This window comes from Oncorhynchus masou, chromosome 12 (genome assembly GCF_036934945.1).
Source record: "Oncorhynchus masou masou isolate Uvic2021 chromosome 12, UVic_Omas_1.1, whole genome shotgun sequence".
NCBI lineage: Eukaryota > Metazoa > Chordata > Actinopteri > Salmoniformes > Salmonidae > Oncorhynchus > Oncorhynchus masou.
In genome coordinates this window covers 96013388-96036129 of record NC_088223.1, presented here as the reverse complement: position 1 = coordinate 96036129, position 22742 = coordinate 96013388, and the positions used below count along the sequence as shown (strand labels likewise).

Below are 22742 nucleotides of genomic sequence, written 5' to 3'. Positions count from 1 at the left end.
ACCTGACGCACCATAGGCTACTGACCTGACGCGTTACCATAGGCTACTGACCTGACGTTACCATAGGTTACTGACCTGACGTTACCATAGGCTACTGACCTGACGTTACCATAGGCTACTGACCTGACGTTACCATAGGCTACTGACCTGACGTTACCATAGACTGACCTGACGTTACCATAGGCTACTGACCTGACGTTACCATAGGCTACTGACCTGACGTTACCATAGGCTACTGACCTGACGTTACCATAGGTACTACTGACCTGACGTTACCATAGGCTACTGACCTGACGTTACCATAGGCTACTGACCTGACGTTACCATAGGCTACTGACCTGACGTTACCATAGGCTACTGACCTGACCTAGGCTACTGACCTGTTACCATAGGCTACTGACCTGACGTTACCATAGGCTACTGACCTGACGTTACCATAGGCTACTGACCTGACGTTACCATAGGCTACTGACCTGACCTGACGTTACCATAGGCTACTGACCTGACGTTACCATAGGCTACTGACCTGACGTTACCATAGGCTACTGACCTGACGTTACCATAGGCTACTGACCTGACGTTACCATAGGTTACTGACCTGACGTTACGATAGGTTACTGACCTGACGTTACCATAGGCTACTGACCTGACGTTACCATAGGCTACTGACCTGACGCTACCATAGGCTACTGACCTGACGTTACCATAGGCTACACCTGACGTTACCATAGGCTACTGTACTGACCTGACGTTACCATAGGTTACTGACCTGACGTTACCATAGGCTACTGACCTGACGTTACCATAGGCTACTGACCTGACGTTACCATAGGCTACTGACCTGACGTTACCATAGGCTACTGACCTGACGTTACCATAGGCTACTGACCTGACGTTACCATAGGCTACTGACCTGACGTTACCATAGGCTACTGTACTGACCTGGTTACCATAGGTACTGACCTGACGTTACCATAGGCTACTGACCTGACGTTACCATAGGCTACTGACCTGACGTTACCATAGGCTACTACTGACCTGGCGTTACTGACCTGACGTTACCATAGGCTACTGACCTGACGTTACCATAGGCTACTGACCTGACGTTACCATAGGCTACTGACCTGACGTTACCATAGGCTACTGACCTGACGTTACCATAGGCTACTGACCTGACGTTACCATAGGCTACTGACCTGGCGTTACCATAGGCTACTGACCTGACGTTACTATAGGCTACTGACCTGACGTTACCATAGGCTACTGACCTGACGTTACGATAGGTTACTGTACTGAACTGACGTTACCATAGGCTACTGACCTGACGTTACCATAGGCTACTGACCTGACGTTACCATAGGCTACTGACCTGACGTTACCATAGGTTACTGTACTGACCTGACGTTACCATAGGCTACTGACCTGACCTGACGTTACCATAGGCTACTGACCTGACCTGACGTTACCATAGGCTACTGACCTGACGTTACCATAGGCTACTGACCTGACGTTACCATAGGCTACTGACCTGACGTTACCATAGGCTACTGACCTGACGTTACCATAGGCTACTGACCTGACGTTACCATAGGCTACTGACCTGACGTTACCATAGGCTACTGACCTGACGTTACCATAGGCTACTGACCTGACGTTACCATAGGCTACTGACCTGACGTTACCATAGGTTACTGACCTGACGTTACCATAGGCTACTGACCTGACGTTACCATAGGTTACTGACCTGACGTTACCATAGGCTACTGACCTGACGTTACCATAGGCTACTGACCTGACGTTACCATAGGCTACTGACCTGACGTTACCATAGGCTACTGACCTGACGTTACCATAGGCTACTGACCTGACGTTACCATAGGCTACTGACCTGACGTTACCATAGGCTACTGACCTGACCTAGGTTACTGTACTGACCTGACGTTACCATAGGTTACTGACCTGACGTTACCATAGGTTACTGACCTGACGTTACCATAGGCTACTGACCTGACGTTACCATAGGCTACTGACCTGACGTTACCATAGGCTACTGACCTGACGTTACCATAGGCTACTGACCTGACGTTACCATAGGCTACTGACCTGACGTTACCATAGGCTACTGACCTGACGTTACCATAGGCTACTGACCTGACGTTACCATAGGCTACTGACCTGACGTTACCATAGGCTGTACTGACCTGACGTTACCATAGGTTACTGACCTGACGTTACCATAGGCTACTGACCTGACGTTACCATAGGCTACTGACCTGACCCATAGGCTACTGACCTGACCATAGGCTACTGACCTGACGTTACCATAGGCTACTGACCTGACGTTACCATAGGCTACTGACCTGACGTTACCATAGGCTGACCTGACCCATAGGCTACTGACCTGACGTTACCATAGGCTACTGACCTGACGTTACCATAGGTTACTGACCTGACGTTACCATAGGCTACTGACCTGGCTACGACCTGGCGTTACCATAGGCTACTGACCTGACGTTACCATAGGCTACTGACCTGACGTTACCATAGGCTACTGACCTGACGTTACCATAGGCTACTGACCTGACGTTACCATAGGCTACTGACCTGACGTTACCATAGGCTACTGACCTGACGTTACCATAGGTTACTGTACTGACCTGACGTTACCATAGGCTACTGACCTGACGTTACCATAGGCTACTGACCTGACGTTACCATAGGCTACTGACCTGACGTTACCATAGGCTACTGACCTGACGTTACCATAGGTTACTGACCTGACGTTACCATAGGCTACTGACCTGACGTTACCATAGGCTACTGACCTGACGTTACCATAGGCTACTGACCTGACGTTACCATAGGCTACTGACCTGACGTTACCATAGGTTACTGACCTGACGTTACCATAGGCTACTGACCTGACGTTACCATAGGCTACTGACCTGACGTTACCATAGGCTACTGACCTGACGTTACCATAGGCTACTGACCTGGCGCTACCATAGGCTACTGACCTGACGTTACCATAGGTTACTGACCTGACGTTACCATACTGACCTGACGTTACCATAGGCTACTGACCTGACGTTACCATAGGCTACTGACCTGACGTTACCATAGGCTACTGACCTGACGTTACCATAGGCTACTGACCTGACGTTACCATAGGTTACTGACCTGACGTTACCATAGGCTACTGACCTGACGTTACCATAGGCTACTGACCTGACGTTACCATAGGCTACTGACCTGACGTTACCATAGGCTACTGACCTGACGTTACCATAGGCTACTGACCTGACGTTACCATAGGCTACTGACCTGACGTTACCATAGGCTACTGACCTGACGTTACCATAGGTTACTGACTGACGTTACCATAGGCTACTGACCTGACGTTACCATAGGCTACTGACCTGGCGTTACCATAGGCTACTGACCTGACGTTACCATAGGCTTACCATAGGCTACTGACCTGACGTTACCATAGGCTACTGACCTGACGTTACCATAGGCTACTGACCTGACTACTGACCTGACGTTACCATAGGTTACTGTACTGAACTGACGTTACCATAGGCTACTGACCTGACGTTACCATAGGCTACTGACCTGACGTTACCATAGGCTACTGACCTGACGTTACCATAGGTTACTGTACTGACCTGACATTACCATAGGTTACTGACCTGACCTGACGTTACCATAGGCTACTGACCTGACGTTACCATAGGCTACTGACCTGACGTTACCATAGGCTACTGACCTGACGTTACCATAGGCTACTGACCTGACGTTACCATAGGCTACTGACCTGACGTTACCATAGGCTACTGACCTGACGTTACCATAGGCTACTGACCTGACGTTACCATAGGTTACTGACCTGACGTTACCATAGGTTACTGACCTGACGTTACCATAGGTTACTGACCTGACGTTACCATAGGCTACTGACCTGACATGTGTGATTCCGAAGAGTGAGAGATTTTTAATTAGCTAGAGAAGAATGGATGAACTTTTTCAATGCTAGTTAAGGATACTGCAGGCCTCGATATCACGATTCACGTTGGATTTACTAACTGCAAAAAAGGGAAGACGTGTTTTTAAACCTGGTATCGCTCTGCACACACAAGCTTGTTAGCTAGCTAGCTAGCTCAAAGGACATTCAAGGTTCCTCCATAGAAGCCGCTCCTCCGTTGGTCCAATTCAGATAATGTCATAACAAGGTGCCCAGCACTTCAAGCTTCCTCCTAAGGACAGAGGTTTTCCTTCGGTCATCATTAGTGTTAAACACTGGTCACTAACCACGTACTGTGTACTTCAAACTTACGGTGTACCAGACCGGACCCGGCTTCTCATCTGTCAACATGTTCAGCCATAAAACCCGACCACACTAATCCTGTTTTCAGTCATCTGTCCATCTCTCCTTCTCTATGTCTGCCTGTCTCTCCCTCCATCTCTCCCTCGCTCCCTTTGTGGGTCTCTCTTTCTCTCCCTCGCTCCCTTTGTGGGTCTCTCTTTCTCTCCCTCTACCCCTCCCTGGCTGTCTCCTTCTCCCTCTACCCCTCCCTGGCTGTCTCCTCCTCCCTCTACCCCTCCCTGGCTGTCTCCTTCTCCCTCTACCCCTCCCTGGCTGTCTCCTTCTCCCTCTACCCCTCCCTGGCTGTCTCCTTCTCCCTCTACCCCTCCCTGGCTGTCTCCTTCTCCCTCTACCCCTCCCTGGCTGTCTCCTTCTCCCTCTACCCCTCCCTGGCTGTCTCCTTCTCCCTCTACCCCTCCCTGGCTGTCTCCTTCTCCCTCTACCCCTCCCTGGCTGTCTCCTTCTCCCTCTACCCCTCCCTGGCTGTCTCCTTCTCCCTCTACCCCTCCCTGGCTGTCTCCTTCTCCCTCTACCCCTCCCTGGCTGTCTCCTTCTCCTTCTACCCCTCCCTGGCTGTCTCCTTCTCCCTCTACCCCCTGTCTCTTTCTCCCTCAACCCCTCCCTGGCTGTCTCCTTCTCCCTCTACCCCTCCCTGGCTGTCTCCTTCTACTTCTACCCCTCCCTGGCTGTCTCCTTCTCCCTCTACCCCCTGTCTCTTTCTCCCTCAACCCCTCCCTGGCTGTCTCCTTCTCCCTCTAAACCCTGTCTCCTTCTCCCTCTACCCCTCCCTAGCTGTCTCTTTCTCCCTCAACCCCTCCCTGGCTGTCTCCTTCTCCTTCTACCCCTCCCTGGCTGTCTCCTTCTCCCTCTCCCTCTACCCCTCCCTGGCTGTCTTTCTCCCTCAACCCCTCCCTGGCTGTCTCCTCCTCCCTCTACCCCATCACCTTCTCCCTCTACCCCTCCCTGGCTGTCTCTTTCTCCCTCTACCCCTCCCTGGTTGTCTCCTCCTCCCTTTACCCCCTGTCTCCTCCTCCCTCTACCCCTCCCTGGCTCTGTCTTTCTCTCGCTCTCTTTCACTCCCTATGTTTCCGCCTGCCTCTTGCTCTCTCCCTGTCTGCCTCTCCGTCCGTCTTTCTCTCTGCCCATCTCCCTCCTCTCTCTCTCACACACACACACACACACACACACACAACGCAGGGTGGTGGCATAGGTTCTGGGACTGCCTTTGTGTCTGAGAGAAACAGACAACCAACCCACAGTACGCTGACACACTCATGGAAACGCAGAGAGAGGATGGGGCAGACACTCATGAACTAGTCAATAAAATCAAAATATGATTAAAATTTAGCGTACACACAGGGCAGCAAAATGTTTGTTACTAGCTGTAACAATCAAGTAAAATGTCAAACAAAGTACACAAATTATTAAACCGATAAACAACCTAAACAGCAAAACAGATGCAATCTATGAGTATCTACACCAGATTAATTTACACTAGATATACTAGAATGATATGTACAGAGTAGATATACCAGGAATGATATGTACAGAGTAGATATACTAGAATGATATGTACAGCAGTAGATATACTAGAATGATATGTACAGCTGTAGATATACTAGAATGATATGTACAGAGTAGATATACTAGGAATGATATGTACAGCAGTAGATATACTAGAATGATATGTACAGAGTAGATATACTAGGAATGATATGTACAGCAGTAGATATACTAGAATGATATGTACAGCAGTAGATATACTAGAATGATATGTACAGCTGTAGATATACTAGAATGATATGTACAGCTGTAGATATACTAGAATGATATGTACAGAGTAGATATACTAGGAATGATATGTACAGAGTAGATATACTAGGAATGATATGTACAGAGTAGATATACTAGGAATGATATGTACAGCAGTAGATATAGCAGAACAACATGTACAGCAGTAGATATACTAGCAATGATATGTTCAGAGTAGATATACTAGCAATGATATGTACAGAGTAGATATACTAGAATGATATGTTCAGCAGTAGATATACTAGAATGATATGTACAGAGTAGATATACTAGAATGATATGTAGAGAGTAGATATACTAGAATGATATGTACAGAGTAGATATAGCAGAACAACATGTACAGCAGTAGATATACTAGCAATGATATGTTCAGAGTAGATATACTAGGAATGATATGTACAGAGTAGATATACTAGAATGATATGTACAGAGTAGATATAGCAGAACAACATGTACAGCAGTAGATATACTAGCAATGATATGTAGAGAGTAGATATACCAGGAATGATATGTACAGAGTAGATATACCAGGAATGATATGTACAGCAGTAGATATACTAGAATGATATGTACAGCTGTAGATATACTATAATGATATGTACAGCGTAGATATACTAGAATGATATGTACAGAGTAGATATAGCAGAACGACATGTACAGCAGTAGATAGTGAGATATGTCAAGAATCCAGTATATAATTAGTGTTGCGGATAATGTTAAAACCAGATGGCACCCTATTCCCTATAAAGGGAATTACATTATACTACAGCCCTATTCCCTATATAGGGAATTACATTATACTACAGCCCTATTCCCTATATAGGGAATTACATTATACTACAGCCCTATTCCCTATATAGGGAATTACATTATACTACAGCCCTATTCCCTATATAGGGAATTACATTATACTACAGCCCTATTCCCTATATAGGGCACTACTTTATACTACAGCCCTATTCCCTATATAGGGAATTACATTATACTACAGCCCTATTCCCTATATAGGGCACTACTTTATACTACAGCCCTATTCCCTATATAGGGAATTACATTATACTACAGCCCTATTCCCTATATAGGGAATTACATTATACTACAGCCCTATTCCCTATATAGGGAATTACATTATACTACAGCCCTATTCCCTATATAGGGCACTACTTTATACTACAGCCCTATTCCCTACATAGGGAATTACATTATACTACAGCCCTATTCCCTATATAGGGAATTACATTATACTACAGCCCTATTCCCTATAAAGGGCACTACATTATACTACAGCACCTATTCCCTACATAGGGAATTACATTATACTACAGCCCTATTCCCTACATAGTGCACTACTTTATACTACATCCCTATTCCCTATATAGTGCACTACGTTATACTACAGCCCTATTTCCTATGTAGTGCACTACTTTATACTACAGCCCTATTCCCTATATAGGGCACTACTTTATACTACAGCCCTATTCCCTATATAGGGCACTACTTTATACTACAGCCCTATTCCCTATATAGGACACTACATTATACTACAGCCCTATTCCCTATATAGGGAATTACATTATACTACAGCCCTATTCCCTATATAGTGCACTACTTTATACTACATCCCTATTCCCTATATAGTGCACTACGTTATACTACAGCCCTATTCCCTATGTAGTGCACTACTTTATACTACAGCCCTATTCCCTATATAGTGCACTACTTTATACTACAGCCCTATTTCCTATATAAAACACTACTTTATACTACAGCCCTATTCCCTATATAGTGCACTACTTTATACTACAGCCCTATATAGTGCACTACTTTATACTACAGCCCTATTCCCTATGTAGTCCTGCTTTTGACCAGGGCCGTATGGTGACTCGGGAGCCATTTGGGAAGCAAACCGGTCTGTTAGCTCACAGGTGGCACTCCCTCAGACACTATCCCTCAATAACGCCAGTAGGAAAACCAATCAGAAGGCAGCTCTCAGCCAATGGCTGCTCAGCGTCTGTGGTAACTGTAGCATTGGGCCTGGCTGTGATTGGCCAGGTGTTACAGGCAGGAAAGGCTGTAATTGGCTGTCTGGGAGCTGTTGCTTCAGAAGCTCCATGGCAACATAGCTTCAGAAGGTGAATGGAGGGAGGGATGGAAAGAGAAGCTGCTCGTTTCACTCAGACACCACCTCTGCATTATTCATCCAGAGTCCCTGAGGACTTGGAGAGAGAGAGTCAGTGTGTTGACTGGCAGGCTGGGGTGAGGGAACAGCAATAATTGCATCTCACAGTGCAATTCAACCAGCCAAACAGCTCTTTCTCTCCATTTCTAATTCAAAGGGCTTTGTTGGCATTGGAAACATATGTAAACATTGCCTAAGCAAGTGGAGGAGACAAACAAAAAGTGAAATAAACAAAATTGAACAGTAAACATTACACTCACAGAAGTTCCAAAATAAAAGAGATTTCAAAATGTCATATGTATATATACAGTGTTGTAACGATGTACAAATAGTTAAAGTACAAAAATAAATAAGCATAAATATGAGTTGTATTTACAATGGTGCGTGTTCTTCACTGGTTGCCCTTTTCTCGTGGCAACAGGTCACAAATCTTGCTGCTCTGATGGCACACTGGAATTTCACCCAGTAGATATGGGAGTTTATCAACATGGTGTGGTTTCAAATTCTTTGTGGGTCTTTGTAATCTGAGGGAAATACACCACATGACCAAAAGTATGTAGACACCTGTTCATCGAACATCTCATTCCAAAATCATGGGCATTAATATGGAGTTGGTCCCCCCTTTGCTGGTATAACAGCCTCCACTCTTCTGGGAAGGCTTTCCACTAGATGTTGGAACATTGCTGCTATAACAGCCTCCACTCTTCTGGGAAGGCTTTCCACTAGATGTTGGAACATTGCTGCTATAACAGCCTCTACTCTTCTGGGAAGGCTTTCCACTAGATGTTGGAACATTGCTACTATAACAGCCTCCACTCTTCTGGGAAGGCTTTCCACTAGATGTTGGAACATTGCTGCTATAACAGCCTCCACTCTTCTGGGAAGGCTTTCCACTAGATGTTGGAACATTGCTGCTATAACAGCCTCCACTCTTCTGGGAAGGCTTTCCACTAGATGTTGGAACATTGCTGCTATAACAGCCTCCACTCTTCTGGGAAGGCTTTCCACTAGATGTTGGAACATTGCTGCTATAACAGCCTCCACTCTTCTGGGAAGGCTTTCCTCTAGATGTTAGAACATTGATGCTGGGACTTCCATTCACCATAAGAGCATTAGTGACTTTGGGCACTAATGTTGGGCGATTAGTCCTGGCTCGCAGTCAAGTGTTTCAATTAAATCCAAAGGTGTTCGATGGGGTTGAGTTTAGGGGTCTGTGCAGACCAGTCAAGTTCCTCCACACCGATCTGAACAAACCATTTCTGTATGGACCTCGATTTGTGCACTGGGGCGTTGTCATGCTGAAACAGGAAAGAACCTTCCCCAAACATCATTAATCAGATATAAAACAGAGTACAAGTTGACTTAGTTACAGTTCTATTTAATATATTATTATATTGTTTATTTATTCCTAACAGAACATTTGACTTCAGATTCTAGTAGGGTGAGGCCGGGTCTAGCAGACTGAGTGAGAGACTCGCCAATTCACTGATATAAATCAAATCAAATGTATTTGTCACACATGGTTAGCAGATGTTAATGTAGCGATGTTGAAGAGTGTGGGACTCGAGCTGCATCCCTGTCTCACCCCACGACCCCGCGGAAAGAAATGTTTGACAATTTTAACCGCACTTGTTTGTGTACATGGATGTTATGTAATGTTTCTCCTCCCAAACACCACATTGCATCAATCTGTATAGCAGACCCTCATTCCAAATTGAGTCAAAAGGTTTTTTTGAAGTCAAGCATGAGAAGACCGTCTTCGTTTTGGTTTGTTTTTCAATTAGGGTGTGCAGGGTGAATACGTGGTCGGTTGTACAGCAGTTTGTTAAAAATCCAGTTTGACGTTTGCTCAGTACGTCGTTTTCATTGAGGAAATATATATGACTCTGCTGTTAATGCAGAGGATTTTCCTTTAGGTTGCTGTTGACGTCTCACACATTAATTAATGGGCCCTCAAATCATGATAAACAAAACAGGAAAACAGAAAGGAGAACGCCACACACCACTGTTCGTGCTCCCAGGTGATATTTATTAACAACGTTTTGACCCTTAAATTCTTCATCAGGCATCCATATCCCAGGTGGGGGCATAGTTATGGGCAGTACTCAGTGACATCACTTCCTGAAACAGGAGGTAAAAAAAATGGGTTCACAATATTCCCATTCAATGTATCAAAACAAACAAAAGAACCAACCAGGGAGTCAAGATAATCCTCCCTAATGCCTTATGAGGTCGTAACAGATCACATCCAGGTCTCTCCACCAGCTCCACTGTCCCCAGCTGGCCTGTACCCAGACAGCTCAGCCTCTACTAGGGGAGCAGAAACAGCTCTCTCCACCAGCTCCCCTCTCCCCAGCTGGCCTCTCCACCAGCTCCCCTCTCCCCAGACAACTCAGCCTCTACTGGGGGAGCAGAAACAGCTCTCTCCACCAGCTCCCCTCTCCCCAGACAACTCAGCCTCTACTGGGGGAGCAGAAACAGCTCTCTCCACCAGCTCCCCTCTCCCCAGACAACTCAGCCTCTACTGGGGGAGCAGAAACAGCTCTCTCCACCAGCTCCCCTCTCCCCAGCTGGCCTCTCCACCAGCTGGCCTGTACCCAGACAACCCAGCCTCTACTGGGGGAACAGAAAAAGATGTCCTGCTGGGAACAAAGACCACGCGTCCGGACAGATAATGTTGTGTTTACGGGGCGATAGAGTGACGAGAGCTTGAGGAATGGAGAGGGGAGTCAGGGAGGGGTTAAAAACACCATCTCACACACCCACAGGGATTAGGCCCATCAGGCTCGGTGAGACAGACCAGTCTCCTCCCCTACACCCCGAGTGTGTGTTGACTTACAGGCTTTTTTTCACCTTGGAAATCGCTGGTGAGATGGTAACAGGCGCTCAGCAAAACACAGCACGCGCTCCTTTTTTATTACCATAGCAACCTGCCCCTGGATACGGGTGGATACAGCTGGTTGGACCACCACGTCATCCTCTAGAATCTAGCTGTTGTTATGGCAGCACACTGAAACCGCGTGGTGGGGGAGGGAACATGAGGGGAGGTCAGCTCCAAGGGCTGTTGTGTAGGGAGGCACATTAGACTGTTGTTGGTAAATATACAGCAAACATGTAAACACCAGACGGCCCCGCCCCCTTACCCACGTGCTTCTGTCCCTGAAAAACTGCTTTCTAATGTCAACTATAAAAAATAAAAATACCAAAACAAAAAGGAATCATGTTTTATATAACTTTATTTATATAAATCACTTTGAACAACAAAGTGGAAAATAATAGCTTGAATGATGTCTGAATTGAAGTCAGTAGGGGATATAAAGGCCTGGTTTCCCCCAGACACAAGCCTAGTCCAGTAGGGGATATAAAGGCCTGGTTTCCCAGACACAAGCCTAGTCCAGTAGGGGATATAAAGGCCTGGTTTCCCCCAGACAAGCCTAGTCCAGTAGGGGATATAAAGGCCTGGTTTCCCCCAGACAAGCCTAGTCCAGTAGGGGATATAAAGGCCTGGTTTCCCCCAGACAAGCCTAGTCCAGTAGGGGATATAAAGGCCTGGTTTCCCCCAGACAAGCCTAGTCCAGTAGGGGATATAAAGGCCTGGTTTCCCCCAGACACAAGCCTAGTCCAGTAGGGGATATAAAGGCCTGGTTTCCCCAGACACAAGCCTAGTCCAGTAGGGGATATAAAGGACTGGTTTCCCCCAGACACAAGCCTAGTCCAGTAGGGTATATAAAGGCCTGGTTTCCCAGACACAAGCCTAGTCCAGTAGGGGATATAAAGGCCTGGTTTCCCCCAGACACAAGCCTAGTCCAGTAGGGGATATAAAGGCCTGGTTTCCCCCAGACACAAGCCTAGTCCAGTAGGGGATATAAAGGCCTGGTTTCCCCCAGACACAAGCCTAGTCCAGTAGGGGATATAAAGGCCTGGTTTCCCCCAGACACAAGCCTAGTCCAGTAGGGGATATAAAGGCCTGGTTTCCCCAGACAAGCCTAGTCCAGTAGGGGATATAAAGGCCTGGTTTCCCCCAGACACAAGCCTAGTCCAGTAGGGGATATAAAGGCCTGGTTTCCCCCAGACACAAGCCTAGTCCAGTAGGGGATATAAAGGCCTGGTTTCCCCCAGACACAAGCCTAGTCCAGTAGGGGATATAAAGGCCTGGTTTCCCCCAGACAAGCCTAGTCCAGTAGGGGATATAAAGGCCTGGTTTCCCCCAGACAAGCCTAGTCCAGTAGGGGATATAAAGGCCTGGTTTCCCCCAGACACAAGCCTAGTCCAGTAGGGGATATAAAGGCCTGGTTTCCCAGACACAAGCCTAGTCCAGTAGGGGATATAAAGGCCTGGTTTCCCCCAGACACAAGCCTAGTCCAGTAGGGTATATAAAGGCCTGGTTTCCCCCAGACAAGCCTAGTCCAGTAGGGGATATAAAGGCCTGGTTTCCCCCAGACAAGCCTTGTCCAGTAGGGGAAACTACAAAGCAGGATCAAGGAGTTAGCCAGCTATTTATGATGGAATTAGGTTCAACATTTTGGGGCAGTTTCTCAAACAGACTAAACTCAGTCAAGGACTAAACAGAAACAGAAAATGCGTGTTGAATACAATTCCATCATAGACAAAGAGAATGGAAGCATATCTTTAAGACAACAGGACATGTTTCTATTTCTGAATGTTTTGTTTAGAGTCACGTGATCTATGAGAGCAGTTAACAGTATCCAAACTATGAGTTCTAACACACAGAACAGTCTCAACATGACATAAATCACAAACCGCTTGGAGGGAACAATGACTTAATCACAAATGGCACCCTATTTGTGGAACAAACAGGTTGTGGCTGTTTGTTCCCCATCAGAACTAACAAAGGGGGGTAGAGGGTGAAGCGTCGGGGGGGGGGGCAAAGTGGGGAGGGAGGGTTGAGTTACTTAGTACTGTGTGTATGAGAGACCTCACTGGGCCACCCCCATGACGTAGTGTGGTCCATCACTGTCAAGATGCATCATCACATCTGACTTTTACTCTGCTGGTCACCCTCCAGCACCAACAACCTCTGCCCCATAGACAGAGTCACCACCTTAATCTAGAGAGGGGGAAAGAGGGGAGGGAGATGAGAGAAGGGAGGGAGGAGGGGAAAGAGAGGAAGGAGGGAGGGACAGAGGAGAGGGAGGAGGAGAGACAGATGGGGATAGAGAACAGAGGGAGAGAGGGAGGGAAGGAGAGGATGAGAAGTCGTTAAATTTACAAGGTGGAAAACCCAAACATGGTCTCTGCCTCTCAGACAGAATACATTAAGAAACAAGTGTCTGAGCACGTCACAGTTCAGCTGGCGTCGAGTCTAACGAGTTTGTTCGCATTAAAACACCTTGGCTTGAAAAGCGGCAATAGTAGTTTGTCCATTTTGAGTCGGCGTAGTCGGTATACACTTCTTCAAAATAGAATTAATCCAAGATCCCGTAACTCGAGAAAATCGGCCATTAATTTACATTTTTGCTGAAGAGATCTTAGGTGACACAATTTGACATCGAACTAAGACGACTGGTGAAGTATTTTTCTATGAAAGAGTTCAACGAGAGAACTTGTTGTTTTCATGCAAAGACTTGATTGAAGAATTCCCACTGTTGACCAATCACTGACGAAGGGGCGTCGGTTTCCGACCTTCAGTTTGCCTCCAGAAAAAGGTGTGCCGGAACAGCAGATAAAACCCCGGCCCGAGTCCGTAGCCCCCGGGCAGAGTCCAAAATATCATCATAATGTATGCACAAACGCTGCCGAACTGTTTCAGCTGGGAAGCATGCTGACACCTTAAGTCAGACCACACACACACACACACACACACAGCGAGACAGAGGCAGAAACAAACGGAGAAGGACATTCTATTGTTCCTGCTGGTACAGTATCGAGGAGTGTCTGACGAGCGTTCCTGAGCAACACCACCATCTAGTGGACAAACACAGGTACTAAGCAGACAAAGAACAAGCCTGAGTACCAGTGTGCCATCAAGGCAACTCCTCTATCAACCTCGTGTCTACGATTGGCTCGTCAATAACCTCGTCTCCAAGCCTATAAGCCTGGGATCTATAGGACTGACGTACTGAGTAAAGTTCTTGTCATTTCACTTTTTGGCGAATCACACGACTGCGAGGTACAGGGAAGGTTAGGAGGAAGTTGCTGTGGGAGATGATTGGTTCGTAGATTAAGCTGATTAACCAGAAGGCCAATGTCCCGGGTCTCTCTCTATTGGCTAACGAAGACCCAGTTTGGCACGTCTCTCCACCAGACCAGATGTCCACCAGACAACATGTCCTCATCAATGGGCACAACTTTGAAGTTTCACTTCAATATAAATGTATGGCATGAAATTACTAAAGTAAAGAGGGGTAGTTTGATGTGGGTGGGTGTTTTGAGAGAGGCGTGGTTTGATGTGGGTGGGTGTTTTGAGAGAGGCGTGGTTTGATGTGGGTGGGTGTTTTGAGAGAGGCGTGGTTTGATGTGGGTGGGTGTTTTGAGAGAGGCGTGGTTTGATGTGGGTGGGTGTTTTGATGAGAGGCGTGGTTTGATGTGGGTGGGTGTTTTGAGAGAGGCGTGGTTTGATGTGGGTGGGTGTTTTGAGAGAGGCGTGGTTTGATGTGGGTGGGTGTTTTGAGAGAGGCGTGGTTTGATGTGGGTGGGTGTTTTGAGAGAGGCGTGGTTTGATGTGGGTGTGTCTTAACCAATCCACTACCACGAGATCATTGCAAGTAATACCTTCTTCAAACACACATGACAGAGCCCTGATCAACAGTAGTGAACTAATGGGAAGATTCACAGTTCAAAGAGGGTTACCTCATCCAGCTGTCGCTCTACGGCCTGTCTGTACTCCAGAGTGACTGGCTGCTGCTTGGGGCTCACTGCTGCCACCTGCTGACTGGAAGACCCCAGGACATAACTGCACGGACCACAGAATGATTTTACATCAATACAAATTACTTAAAAACATTTTTTTTTTTAAAGCCAACAGAATAGACAAACTATTGTCTCGTAAATCCATCCAAAATATTTTAGCGGGGCTGTTACTACTGGCAACATGATTTGTCATCTTGAGTGTCAGAGATGCTGTGTAATGTTGTCTCGGTGTGAGAGCACACTGAGAGATACATATTTCCACACAGATCTACAAAGAATATGAACAATAAAAAAAAAAAGTTGGTATTTCAACTAAAAGAAATGGGAGTTTATCAATCATAGCAACAAGATTTGTGGCCCGTTGCCATGAAAACAGGACAACACGTGCTGCATAAACATTGTGTAAATCTCCAATATTTAACAGTCAATGTTTAAATTCCCCCACTGTAAGTACTACAACTATATCAGTCATTGGTTTAAGTCCTGCTCAGACTGCCCCCCCCCCCCACATCACTCACCTCTCTATGGCAGTCACATTGAGGCAGAACAGAGACCTGAGGTGGTCCAGTTTCCTGGGTGTAGAGATGTAGACCATGCCAAGCAGAGAGCTGCAGCCAAGACAGGTCAGGGGGACTTCAAGGCTGTAACAGGGGGAATATCATACGGCAGGTCAGGGGGGGAGATATCACACGGCAGGTCAGGGGGGGGGAGATATCACACGGCAGGTCAGGGGGGGGAATATCACACGGCAGGTCAGGGGGGAATATCACACGGCAGGTCAGGGGGGGGCATATCACACGACAGGTCGGGGGGGGGGGGGAATATCACACGGCAGGTCAGGGGGGAATATCACACGGCAGGTCAGGGGGGATATCACACGGCAGGTCGGGGGGGGAATATCACACGGCAGGTCAGGGGGGGGAATATCACACGGCAGGTCGGGGGGGGGGGAATATCACACGGCAGGTCAGGGGGATATCACACGGCAGGTCAGGGGGATATCACACGGCAGGTCAGGTCGGGGGGGGGTATCACACGGCAGGTCAGGGGGACTTTCAGGCTGTAACAGGGGAATGACAGAATGGTCAGTAGGATGGGGTAGGGCTGTGGCGTCACAAATTTTGTCAGCTGGAAAAGGGGAATGAGTCAGGGGTCTGCCAGAAAGCCACGAGCTCGTGACGCGCGTTCACGTGAAAGTTCACACAGCTGACCAAATTACGCAATATTTTACTTCTGGGTTAATATTAGATTCGATTTAATAAGAACATTCTGTCCATGACGAAGTTAAACATTGTGGAATTTGGCAGAGGTTATTAGCAGCTAGCTAGACAAACAGACATACGCTAACAGACCTACGCTCGCTTACCAGCCTCGATCCTTCTTACAGGTACCGGAGAAGTGAGTTTCTTTGCCAACCAAAACATTGTCACTGACACCTGCAAGAAAGAAAGAAAAACAGAGGGAATTGTTCAGTCTCTTTGGGAAATTGGGAGAACAATATCTAATTAGGAAATCAAATCGGTCTTGTCCTTAGACATAAGCCTGATCCAAGATGTGTTTGTGGCCAATTCCATCATGTACCCCTCGCTGTGGCACATGGAACAGGGGATCATTGTAAATACTTTTTTTATAAACGATTAAAACTGAAATCCCAAAACGGAGTCGAACTTTTGCGTGCGAGATTAGTGTCAATTCAGAAACGCCGAGTAGGGCAGGGGTCACCAACTAGATTAACTAACCCACTGAGCAGGGCAGGGGTCACCAACTAGATTAACTAACCCACTGAGCAGGGCAGGGATCACCAACTAGATTAACTAACCCACTGAGCAGGGCAGGGGTCACCAACTAGATTAACTGACCCACTGAGCAGGGCAGGGGTCACCAACTAGATTAACTAACCCACTGAGCAGGGCAGGGGTCACCAACTAGATTAACTAACCCACTGAGTAGGGCAGGGGTCACCAACTAGATTAACTAACCCACTGAGTAGGGCAGCGGTCACCAACTAGATTAACTAACCCACTGAGCAGGGCAGGGGTCACCAACTAGATTAACTAACAAACTGAGCAGGGCAGGAGTCACCAACTAGATTAACTAACCCACTGAGCAGGGCAGGGGTCACCAACTAGATTAACTAACCCACTGAGCAGGGCAGCGGTCACCAACTAGATTAACTAACCCACTGAGCAGGGCAGGGGTCACCAACTAGATTAACTAACCCACTGAGCAGGGCAGGGGTCACCAACTAGATTAACTAACCCACTGAGCAGGGCAGGGGTCACCAACTCGATTAACTAACCCACTGAGCAGGGCAGGGGTCACCAACTCGATTAACTAACCCACTGAGCAGGGCAGGGGTCACCAACTAGATTAACTAACCCACTGAGTAGGGCAGGGGTCACCAACTAGATTAACTAACCCACTGAGCAGGGCAGGGGTCACCAACTAGATTAACTAACCCACTGAGCATGGCAGGGGTCACCAACTAGATTAACTAACCCACTGAGCATGGCAGGGGTCACCAACTAGATTAACTAACCCACTGAGCAGGGCAGGGGTCACCAACTCGATTAACTAACCCACTGAGTAGGGCAGGGGTCACCAACTAGATTAACTAACCCACTGAGTAGGGCAGGGGTCATCAACTAGATTAACTAACCCACTGAGCAGGGCAGGGGTCACCAACTCGATTAACTAACCCACTGAGCAGGGCAGGGGTCACCAACTAGATTAACTAACCCACTGAGCAGGGCAGGGGTCACCAACTAGATTAACTAACCCACTGAGTAGGGCAGGGGTCACCAACTAGATTAACTAACCCACTGAGCAGGGCAGGGGTCACCAACTAGATTAACTAACCCACTGAGTAGGGCAAGGGTCACCAACTAGATTAACTAACCCACTGAGCAGGGCAGGGGTCACCAACTAGATTAACTAACCCACTGAGTAGGGCAGGGGTCATCAACTAGATTAACTAACCCACTGAGCAGGGCAGGGGTCATCACCTAGATTAACTAACCCACTGAGTAGGGCAGGGGTCACCAACTAGATTAAACCCACTGCATTAGCTCACCAGTCAATTTATTACATGTATTGATCATTCAGAGCTAATAAGGCTAATTTCACAGTAGTTTCAGAGACCTGCAATAGACCCAAGACAGTAATGTGTGTGTGGACTCTACATAGTAGTGTACTGTGGGTGTTACTGAGCAGTGTAATACCTATGGATTTTACACATGAAAAGGGTTCGGGCTGTACGGTTCATAAACACGACTTTCGGGACGGACTCAGACCTCTTACCCTTTTCCACATTTTGTTTTAGGTTACAGCGTTGTACCAAAATGTGAATAAGTAGGTTTTTCCTCAATCTACACACAATACCCAATAATGACTAAGCAAAAACATGTTTAGAATTGTGTTCATTTATTAAAATATCACATGTACATAAGTATTGACACCCTTTACTTAGTACTTTGGCAGTGACTACGTGAAGTCTTCTTGGGTATGACACTACAAGCTTGGCACACAAGCTTGGCACACGCTCCACAGGTTGGACGAGGAGCGTCGCTGCACAGCTAGTTTCAGGTCTATCCAGAGATGTTCGATCGGGTTCAAGTCCGGGTTCTGGCTGGGCTACTCAAGGCCCACAGTTGACCTCCAATCAAGTTGTAGAAATCCCCAAAGGGCCTCGACACAATCGTGTCTCAGAGCTCTACGGACAATTCCTTCAACCCCAGGGCTTGGTTTTTGCTCTGACATGCACTGTCAACTGTGGGACCTTATACAGACAGGTGTGTGCCTTCCCAAATCAATTGAATTTACCACAGGTGGACTCCAAGTTATAGAAACATCAAGGATGATCAATGGAAACAGGATGCACCTGAGCTTGATTTAGAGTATAATACTTATGTAAATACGGTATCTGTTGTTTATTTGTAATACATTTAAAAACATTTCCCCAAAACTTGTTTTTGCTTTGTCCTTATGGGGTATTGTGTGTAGATTGCAGAGTATTTTTTTTAATTTAATCTATTTTAAATTCAATTTGTAAAGTAACAAAATGTGGAAAAAGTCAAGGGGTCTGAATACTTTCAAAACCCTCAATGTAGTTACAGTCCAACACACCCTCGATGTAGTTACAGTCCAACACACCCTCGATGTAGTTACAGTCCAACACACCCTCGATGTAGTTACAGTCCAACACACCCTCGATGTAATTACAGTCCAACACACCCTCGATGTAATTACAGTCCAACACACCCTCGATGTAATTACAGTCCAACACATCCACTGTGGGATTAACAGTTTTGTTAGTTGTCAAACGAATTGTAATTTTAAATGATGCAACATTCCAACCTTGTTTAGCACTACTTAGTCCAAATATGGCATAATTCCACTGGTTCATTTGGTACTCCTTGTAGATAGCGAAATATTAACATAGAATACACAAGAATGGAGCTAACGTTGCATCCTTGGGAAGGGCTCGTAAGCAAAGCATTTGATGCTTAAATCCACACCCGTGGTATTCTGCACATGTGACAAATCAAAGTGGAGGAGGGACTTTTATTTTGAAGGAAACAACAAATTCCACTGTTGTAGCTACTTTCATATGGGTAGGGACCGATGACGTCGGACAAGCCGGGCTGCATTCAGCAGGAGGACCGACCAACATTTGACACGGTCAATTAATCCTGAAGATGTAAACAACTTTGAAAGTTACTTCAAGTGCAGTCACAAAAACCATCAAGCGCTATGATGAAACTGTCTCTCATGAGGACCGCCACAGGAAAGGAAGACCCAGAGTTACCTCTGCTGCAGAGGATAAGTTCATTAGTTACAAAGCCTCAGAAATTGCAACCCAAATAAATGCTTCACAAGGTTCAAGTAACACACATCTCAACATCGGACAATGTTCCTCTTGCGGCAGCAGCGAACGAGGATTCTTAATAAATACATTTGTACCTGGAAGTTAGACAGCCCGTCGGAACGCAGCCCGGCTCGTCCGACATCATTCTTCGGGGTCCAAAAACGTATTATGTAGAACAAACAAACCGCTCTGATTCTAACGAATCATGTTAGTTATATTAATGGTATTTCTAATCTGCAAAGTCATTTTTCTTTAAGGAGACCAGAACAAATGCACATAAGTGTGTAACAGATGTGTCATTGAAAGCAAGTCTAAGAAGCGGTAGATCTGTTCTGCACGCTTCCCGCGATTAGCTTCCGTTTTTAGCATCTTTTACTTTTTGGTTTTGTACATCCGTTTCAAAACAGCTGAAAATACATTATTTTGGACGAAGCAAAATATATTTCACAGTAGTTAAGGTACAAATGATTCTCCTCTACATGCTATCCTTGTTCGTTTTGTCACAGAACTGAAATGAGGCCAACTTTTATAAATTGTAGTAACCAGGAAATGTCAGACGGAGCGATGTCTGCATTTTGCATCTTTAATTAACTCTGCATTGTTGGGAAAGGACTCCCACTGTAAAGTGAAATACTTCACGGTCAAGTCAACATCTGTTGTATTCGGCGCAGATGACAAATACAATTTGAACCTCGTTTCGACATCTGGGAAAGCCGGGCGCTGCAGCGGGGCACTTCTCAATGCCATTGTTCAGTGTCAAAACAGACACGACAACGAGTAATGCATTGTATTCTGACACAACCAAGGCTATCACACTATCCAAATCTACAATGTAGTCCGCCAGCAACTTACGTTTCAGCAGTATTTGATTTTGTTCGTCCTCACTCCCAGCCCAAGACAGCGAGTCACCCACAGGCAACTTGCAACTACCGCAGAAAAAGACGACCGGTGGGTCGCTATCATCGTCTTCTACGAACTTCCCTTGTTTAGAGTTGTCCTTAATGATGGTTGAGTCAGCATAAACTCCATCGTTGACGGTGACTTCATATGTCACGTTTGAATCTTTGCAAAGTGCTCTTCTCCCCGACATGTTTCTTTTTTTCGAACTTGGGCGGGTTTGGCGAGAGACAGTCGCAGGAAATACGTCATACGGCCCGGCCCGCCTAAAAAAGAAAAGCGGAAGTTTCATGTCATCATTTTTTTAATTAAAAAAAAATATATTATTATTTATTTGTTTTAATTATTTTTTAATTTTATTTTGAACACAACAAATACAAACCCCCTCAGAAATATACAAACAAGAGTACATAAACCTAACAGACGGGTATTACAAATCGAGATTCATTTTCGATTTGTCAAATACTTTTATGGTGCGTATTGCTTTTTTGTTTTTACATTTACTGAAGAATTGAAATATTATTTTGAAATCAATCTTAAATCATGTGAAAAGGGGTTTGTTTTCTGCCCACTTCATTTTATAGACAAAGAATCTTCCAGGAAAGATAAACAACTGAACAATGAAAGTTCAATCAGGGTCCATATCATTTGGTTCAAAATAAAACATAATATCAGTCTTTCAAATTAACATTAATAGTCGTTTCTTTTAAAATAAAATCTTCTAACTCCAAAATCTTCTGACAGAAGAGCAGTCCCTAAATAAATGGTGAAGAGTCTCTGGGTCACAACCACAAAATACACATTTGTTATCAACAGCTAATTAGAATCTGTGTATGATAAAGGTCTTTACAGGGTAGATTCTATGAATGAGTTTGTATGATACTTCTTTCACCTTATTAGATATACAACATTTACCAGACAACAACGACACATTGTTCCAGTTACCTTGTCCTAGGGCTGCATTCCAGTACATTTTAGCATTGTATTGAGGCTACAAAATCCTCAACAGTTGCACTTGGGAGTTATATTATATATTATATATGTTATATTCTCCTAAGAGAAGAATAGCACCTAATATTAAGAGATAAACCTGATACATGTGAGAAGGCATGATCTTTCAGAAAAATGGTGTTGTCGTCAGCCAATTGTGAACATTTTATCTCTTTGTCTTGTATATGAATATCCCTAAAACTATCCTTATTTATGTGAAGTGCCATAACTTGTGTGACCAATAACAATAAGAAAGGAGAAATAATAAAAATAAAACTATCCTTATTTTTTTATTTCATTAAGAGTGGGGAGTCTTTCTACTGATGACCTTCCCTTTAAATGCATCTCTTAAAACTGCTACACCTGCAGAGTGGGGAGTCTTACTACTGATGACCTTCCCTTTAAATGCATCTCTTCAAACTGCTACACCTGCAGAGTGGTTGTTGCCATATGATAACCAGATATCTTTACCCCATTGATTTTTCCAAAAAGATAGATCGGAAGGACAAGCATGAGTCTCTTGTAGAAAGTAAAAGTCTGCATTACAGGAAAATAGCCTTGCGTTTGAGTACATGACGAATACCGGCGACAATGATTGAACAATGAGATAAAGACACTTCAACCAACAACGTTGTTATGCGAATATCAGCTTTTCCTACGGACATGTAACCCAAAAGGATTTCCATCCCATTATTATCCACTCCAACAAAAACAACATATTGGTCATAAAGTTACCAAAGTATTCTTACTGCCACAAGGGG

General features: G+C 45.6%; 1 protein-coding gene across 2 annotated transcripts; it reads right to left on the bottom strand.

The window, feature by feature from the left end:
• Positions 1–10365: 10365 nt before the first annotated feature.
• Positions 10366–21238, bottom strand: mis18a (MIS18 kinetochore protein A). Of its 2 annotated transcripts, none has more exons than XM_064982526.1 (6): positions 20947–21238; positions 16594–16663; positions 15746–15868; positions 15168–15270; positions 13271–13425; positions 10366–10478 (listed from the first exon to the last, which is right to left on the bottom strand). In XM_064982526.1, the coding sequence occupies exons 1-5, from the start codon at positions 21182–21184 to the stop codon at positions 13348–13350; spliced, it is 612 nt and encodes a 203-aa protein (XP_064838598.1). In that variant the 5' UTR covers positions 21185–21238; the 3' UTR covers positions 10366–10478; positions 13271–13347. The 2 variants fall into 2 exon arrangements, with proteins under 2 accessions (XP_064838598.1, XP_064838599.1); XM_064982527.1 differs by having other exon boundaries at positions 13294–13425.
• Between the last annotated feature and the right edge of the window lie 1504 nt (positions 21239–22742).

Excerpts from the sequence above, each read along its gene's own strand:
- mis18a (XM_064982526.1), bottom strand. The coding sequence starts at position 21,184 with ATGTCGGGGAGAAGAGCACTTTGCAAAGATTCAAACGTGACATATGAA. Across the intron at positions 16,664-20,946 it reads AAATCAAATACTGCTGAAAC|GTGTCAGTGACAATGTTTTG; the intron begins GTAAGTTGCTGG and ends TCTTTCTTGCAG. Across the intron at positions 13,426-15,167 it reads TAGAGCGACAGCTGGATGAG|ATTAAGGTGGTGACTCTGTC; the intron begins GTAACCCTCTTT and ends CCCCCTCTCTAG.